Source organism: Lactuca virosa, chromosome 4, assembly GCF_052849685.1.
Source record: "Lactuca virosa cultivar CGN04683 chromosome 4, Lactuca_virosa_CGN04683_v6, whole genome shotgun sequence".
Classification (NCBI taxonomy): Eukaryota; Viridiplantae; Streptophyta; class Magnoliopsida; order Asterales; family Asteraceae; genus Lactuca; species Lactuca virosa.
The window spans coordinates 525860574-525865442 of NC_136429.1; the positions used below are offsets into that span (position 1 = coordinate 525860574).

At 36.6% G+C, this 4869-nt stretch overlaps 1 protein-coding gene across 1 annotated transcript; it reads left to right on the forward strand.

Moving 5' to 3' along the window:
- Window positions 1-1438: 1438 nt before the first annotated feature.
- Window positions 1439-2992, forward strand: LOC145109485 (CASP-like protein 4A1). Its single transcript, XM_079046653.1, has 3 exons — window positions 1439-2249; window positions 2328-2466; window positions 2611-2992. The coding sequence occupies exons 1-3, from the start codon at window positions 1645-1647 to the stop codon at window positions 2803-2805; spliced, it is 939 nt and encodes a 312-aa protein (XP_078902779.1). The 5' UTR covers window positions 1439-1644; the 3' UTR covers window positions 2806-2992.
- Window positions 2993-4869: the final 1877 nt, after the last annotated feature.

Sequence of the window (4869 nt, forward strand, 5' to 3'; positions counted from 1 at the left end):
TAAGGATGAGGAGCGGTACGGTCACGCCTTCGCCTTGCCATGATCTCCTGAAGTACCTGAAATGATAAACTGAAAACTGTAAGCCCGAGGGCTTAGTGAGCTACCCCCAAAATACCAATACCACACTAATAATACCATACCAATCACCAATAAACATCAACATGCATACTGGGCCTTCGGCCTGACTGGACCGCCCTGCAGGGCCTACAGTCTATCTGAATCTGTCTCGAGCCTTCGGCATAACTGGACCGCCACGTGGGCCTACAGTCTCCCCGGACCGCTCATAGGGTGTGTTGGCCTTCAGCACAAAGCATGACCGCCTCAACCCAAGCAACAAGCAAATAACCATGTGCGCATAACTAACATATACTGACATATACAAACATCAAACATATCTATCTCACTGATCACCAAACATAGCAATCTCTCATAACTAGAGCACTGACCTAGCAGGTTACTAACATATCAATCCCTACGGATCAACAGACCCGGGGTTATCCAACTCGATGGTTGTGGACCCGAGGGTATTCCAGTCCGATAACTGAGTGGGCCTGCCACATATTGGAATTCCGGCAAGATGAGTGATTGAGCCTGTCACATGTTGACATTCCAGTCCGATGAATGATTAGGCTGGGGGTAATCCAACCCGATGGATGTGGACCCGAGGGTATTCCAGTTCGATAACTAAGTGGACCTAACATGCATGATTGTATATATGTTATATGGTGGTATTTTGGGGGAACTCATTAAGCTTCGTGCTTACAGTTGTTTGTTATGGTATCAGGTACCTTAGATGATAAAGGCAAGACAAAGACGTGACCGTGCATATCATCCTGGATTTTATGAGATTATGATTTTGGAAAACTCTAATTTATGAATTATACTTTTGAAACAATGTTTTTGTAAACAATTATTGTCTTGAGGTTGTTTTGGAAAAAAAAAATTTTACTCAGATTTTGGAATGTTACAAATTGATAACATAGTGTTTTTTGTGTCACTTTTTTCGCTTCTGACACGTCATCATGACACATTCGTAGTGCAACCGGTTGACCTGAAGCCAACCGGTTAACCAGTCATAATTACAACAAACTAAAAACATACTGACTTATTTGTAACAAAAAAAATTCTGTACAAAATTAAAAAAAATAAAAAGTTATTGACTTTTGTACAATTTACCCAAGTATATTGAACAAAGTACAATATTATCAATTTATATTTAGTTTTGTACATGAAGGTATTTGGATATGTATATATGTTTTCATTGAATTATTTGATTATTACAGAATTTATATAATAACTTTATGTTCAAACATCTTATATTTGATTATAAAATTATAACATCATTTTAAAAACATACTATTTGTAAAGAAAAAAAACTTTTCCTTTGTTAATTTACAGAGAAGGAGACAAAATAAAATTGTGTACCTTACCACACTTTACTCTTCAACCAACCATACAAAACCCATCCAAGACTTTGCCTTATGCACATCTCAGTGTTCTTTCTTAAGCTATGGCGCACCCAATCGAAGCCAAAGATTACTGGAATGAATCAGGTTTCTAGATTCCCTAGCAGTTGTTTCGATTTTTGGATACCATTGGTCAAAAACCCTACGATTCAATTGACCTGAAACGTTTAATTTCATCATGGAAAGAGAATTGAAACAGAAACGGCTTGATGTTGATTCGCTGGCAACTTCTAATTCCGGTTATCCTCGAGATCGGAGACGACATCCTTCTCCGCCGGCTAGATCACCTGAAGATTCCCCGTTGTCAACTATGTCTTCTCTGTCATCTCTCAGCCATGGATTCTCTCCCGAAAGAGTTGAGGTACAACCTGAAGCAGAATCAGAAGCAGCAGAAGAAGGAGAGACATCACACGGCTCACCAACGTTAGATCCGTTGCCGGATTTGTCCGGAGCGAGGGTGACGTCGCCGGCGCCTGTGTCGACGGTGAACAGGTATGTTCGAGAAGAGACTGTTCCGATTAAGAAAGCGGAACGCGGCGCTCAAGACGGATACGTTGGAAAGCCACCGGAGGAACCACGAACAAGCGGTGGAAACCAAGGGAGGCGGCCGAGGCCATCTATGGGGAGCGTTAGTAGGATGGAAAAAGAAGGATCGATGAAGAAGATAGCGTTAGGGTTTAGGATTTTCGAATTGCTCTTTTGTTTGATATCGTTGTCGGTGATGGCCACCGACAAGCGTCAGGGATGGGCTCTCGATTCATTCTATCGTTACAAGGAGTTCCGGTGATTCTCTCTTCTCTCCGGCCACCCTCTAAATATATCCAATCACATTTCAATTGTTTAATCATGGTGGATTTTCAGGTACTCCATAGCAGTGAACATTGTCGGATTTGCATACGCTGTGTTACAAGGATTTGATCTGGCCTATCAGTTGGCCACCGGAAATCATTACAAAAGACGCCATTATCTCCGGTATTACTTTGATTTCGCCATGGACCAGGCAAGTTTTTGGATCTTATCTTGGTTTTTTCCTGTGAATTTAGACACCTATCCAATTCAAACTTTTCTTTGAGCATCAATAAGGGGTTTTTGAATGTGATCATGTAATATTTTTCAATTCTAACTGAAATTTGGTGAAATTCAGATGTTGACATACCTTCTGATATCATCGGGATCATCAGCAGCCACAAGAGTAGACGACTGGAAATCGAATTGGGGTGCAGACAAGTTCCCACAGCTGGCTACCACTTCTGTTAGTCTTGGTTTTGTGGCTTTTGTTGCCTTTGCCTTCAGCTCTTTAATCTCTGGTTATCTTCTTCATGCTTCCACATCTTCATGATTTTCTATTATTACTACTTAAATTTTCTGATATGTTGATAATAGAATGTAAAAACTGATTATAAGGAAGGGTTATGTTCTTGTGTAATGTATATAGATTTGTATGATATGCTTATGCTAAACAGGCTTATGAAGAATGTTAAAACTCTCATGAACTTGGATATTAGACTTGTGGGATGTTAATTCAACTTTTATGGAAGTGATATGTTCTTGTTTCATGAATATAGGATCATACTAGACTGGACTGAACTTTATTGAATTGGATTGGACCAGGCAAACTTTCTAGGTTATTGTAAATAACGACGATAAGAAGGGCATTCATGTCTTTTACATATAGTAGAAATTAAATAACGACGATAAGAAAGGCATTCAGGTCTTTTACATATAGTAGAGATTAAATAACGACGATAAGAATGGTATTAATGTCTTTTACGTATAATAGAGATTAAATAACGATGATAAGAAGGGCATTCATGTCTTTTAAGTATAGTAGAGATTAAATAACAACGGTAAGAAGGGTATTCATGTCTTTTATATATAGAGATCGATAATGAGTTCCTGTCATGTATTATGTCATGTATTATTTCACTTATAAATTATAAATTAATATCAACTAGGGTTTGGACCATCCGCGCGTTGCTGCGGAAGCTACGGTATGTTAAAAAACGCAGTTTGACACCATATATACAACGAAGACGATTAAATCATATAAAGTGGAGCACAAAAATATCAAAATAAAATATGGATACAAATAATTGACTTGAAAGTGTATCTTTAAGAAATTATTAAAAAAAAGATTATTAAAAATTTATATAAGGGGCCAAAATGTAACTTTAAAATATAGTAAGGGACCAAATTATAATGTATAAAATACTAATAATTTAACTTTAAAATTATAAGGGTTGAAACTGTTAAATAAAAATTAATTAATGAGAAAGAATATAAATATATATAAATTTTAAAATTATAAGGATAAAAATTGTAACATCAAAATTAGTTTAGGAGTACAAAATATAAAAACAAATCAAAGTAAATGGAGAAAAATGAAAAAAGAATTGAAATTATAATCATTTTGCTGCTTACGTTCCAAACTGTGAATCCTCTCACATACAAATTTTGGTAATTAATATATATATATAATATCACTTGCCAAATACAAATTTTGGTAATTAATATATATATATATATAATATCACTTGCCAAATACAGTAGAAAATTATAAATATATTTTTGTTTTAAAAGGACCGGTTGTGGGTTGAGGGATGTCTGGTCCAAAAAAGCCGTCACCGTATAAATAATTAATAAAATACATAAATTAAATTGCATTCTTTCAATATCAATTCCAATGGAATTAAGCTGTAGCAAATCTAAAAAAAAGCTCTGCTGCTACAAAATCGTCGACTCCAAACCGATACCTAAATGCCAAAGTCAAATATGATTCCTGAAACCCAAATGCCAATGCCAAATGGCTTACCATTGGCATGATGGGGGACAACCCCCTGCATCCTTCTGCAAAAAGGAGCAAAAAATCCGATTCCAACATGTATACAAGTAGATCAGATGCCCAATTTTCAAATCACATGAACAAGGAAGGTGAAAATGTTGCTGGTCTAGAGTTTCAAGAAGACGTATCAATGCGAAACCGCCACCGCGACGGCGAAAGGGTATGCCAGCAGCAGACACATCTTCACAACCAGTTGATATCAAAAGCCCTTTGGATGAAGTTGGTAGTTGACAAAAAAATACCGCCAAGGAAAAGGAGAACAAAGAGCGACATCGAAGGGATAAACTACGCATTGTAGAAGTGTTGTCAAAAAAGAAAGTCACGGTTCTAGAGGAGGAGCTACGGGTGATGAAGGAAAACGCTTTGACAAAGATTTACAATTTTTTCCTAAAGCCACATGACCATTTAATTTAACTGATTGCAGTTGAATGCGGTTCCGCTTGCAAGCAGCAAATTACACAAATTTATGTATTGGAGGCTTAGAAATATTTATATGTTTTATTTAGGATTTTAATTTTCTGTGTTTTTTAATAATATATTTTTTTAATTTTAGTCTTCTTT

Bases quoted from the DNA above. Each gene is read 5' to 3' on its own strand.
- LOC145109485 (XM_079046653.1), top strand. From the start codon at position 1,645: ATGGAAAGAGAATTGAAACAGAAACGGCTTGATGTTGATTCGCTGGCA. The intron at 2,250-2,327 runs GTGATTCTCTCT...GTGGATTTTCAG, and splicing joins TATCGTTACAAGGAGTTCCG to GTACTCCATAGCAGTGAACA. The intron at 2,467-2,610 runs GCAAGTTTTTGG...GGTGAAATTCAG, and splicing joins TTGATTTCGCCATGGACCAG to ATGTTGACATACCTTCTGAT.